General features: G+C 41.6%; 1 protein-coding gene across 1 annotated transcript; it reads right to left on the bottom strand.

Annotated features, from left to right (window-relative positions):
• Positions 1-35: 35 nt before the first annotated feature.
• LOC110034863 (heptahelical transmembrane protein ADIPOR2-like) lies at positions 36-759 on the bottom strand (the record flags this gene model as incomplete). The annotated part of the gene is given in 3 exon segments (XM_020739101.1): positions 36-96; positions 185-283; positions 397-759. Coding segments are annotated over 3 exon segments (438 nt in total), but the record flags the coding sequence as incomplete, so codon positions are not given.
• Between the last annotated feature and the right edge of the window lie 356 nt (positions 760-1,115).

Raw genomic sequence — 1,115 nt, 5'->3', positions numbered from 1 at the left:
ACACAAAACGAAATACAGAGAAACGCTTGTCTTACCGAGATAGTGTTTGCCGAGTAGTTATTACGGATCGGAACATTGATCGATAAAAGCATCATCCTGCAACGAGAAAGTAGTTTCAGCCAAAAATCAGAGAATATTTTTAAAACACAAACAAATAAAAAATATCAGAACAGAAGCAACAAGCCTGGAGATGGTGGGAGCGAAGTTGCTGCGGAGCTTTTCAAGGCCGTCGACGCATCCCGCCACAGTGAGCGCAAGGAATAGGAAGAAACCCCCCAAATGCCTGACAAATGCAATCATAACCTTCCAATCAATGATCAATTACTAATAAAATGCCGCACATAAAGAAGAAAAACGTAGCTAGGGTTCCGATCTGAAATCGATCGATCTACACACGTCCAGACATTGAGGGTCTCGTTATGCCAGGAAAACACGCTGAGAAGAGCATCAAGAAGCGGCCAGTCAGCGCGATAGTGATTGAGGATAAACTCGTTGTCCTTGAGGTAATCTGGCAGCTCATCGAACCCAACAAGACGGAGCTTCCTCCGGCTGGACCGCCGCCACCATAAAAGGACCCCCTCCGCCTTCTCCCCCTTCGCATCCTCCGCCGGCGATATGTCCATGCTACTGAGCAGGCGACGGGAGGAGACATCACCGTCGCCGCCGCGTCCCATCGGAGGTTGCTTTCTCCCTCCTTCCTTTTGCCGCCCTCTTTCGCTTTCCTCAATCTCAGACGTAAAATGGAGAATCTGAGGTGGCCGAGAGGGCCAGCTTTATAAATTATTGCATAAAGTTCATAATTTTAAAAAATATTTTACGAATCAAATTGCAAATTTACATTTAGCGTGATATAATTTGCAAAAACTATTGACTTTATAGATTTAGAGATTAAAATTTGTAAATGACTGTAATAATGAATTTGAGTGTCCAAATCTGAGTATACATTGAATCAAAGCTACAAGAGAATTTTTTTAAGCTCTGGTTTGAATAGATTTGTAGATGCATGAATTTGATGAACACTAATAATTGAGATGGTGATGAATGCAATTTTTTTTATGTGAAATTTATTGCATCATGGAGAGATGAGTATTTTGTATGAAGTTTCAATTTTTTTT

The sequence above is a fragment of the Phalaenopsis equestris genome, unplaced genomic scaffold (genome assembly GCF_001263595.1).
Source record: "Phalaenopsis equestris unplaced genomic scaffold, ASM126359v1 Scaffold194095, whole genome shotgun sequence".
In the NCBI taxonomy this organism is placed as follows: Eukaryota; Viridiplantae; Streptophyta; class Magnoliopsida; order Asparagales; family Orchidaceae; genus Phalaenopsis; species Phalaenopsis equestris.
Note: the sequence above shows the minus strand (reverse complement) of the source record. Positions and strands in the feature narration are given on the sequence as shown.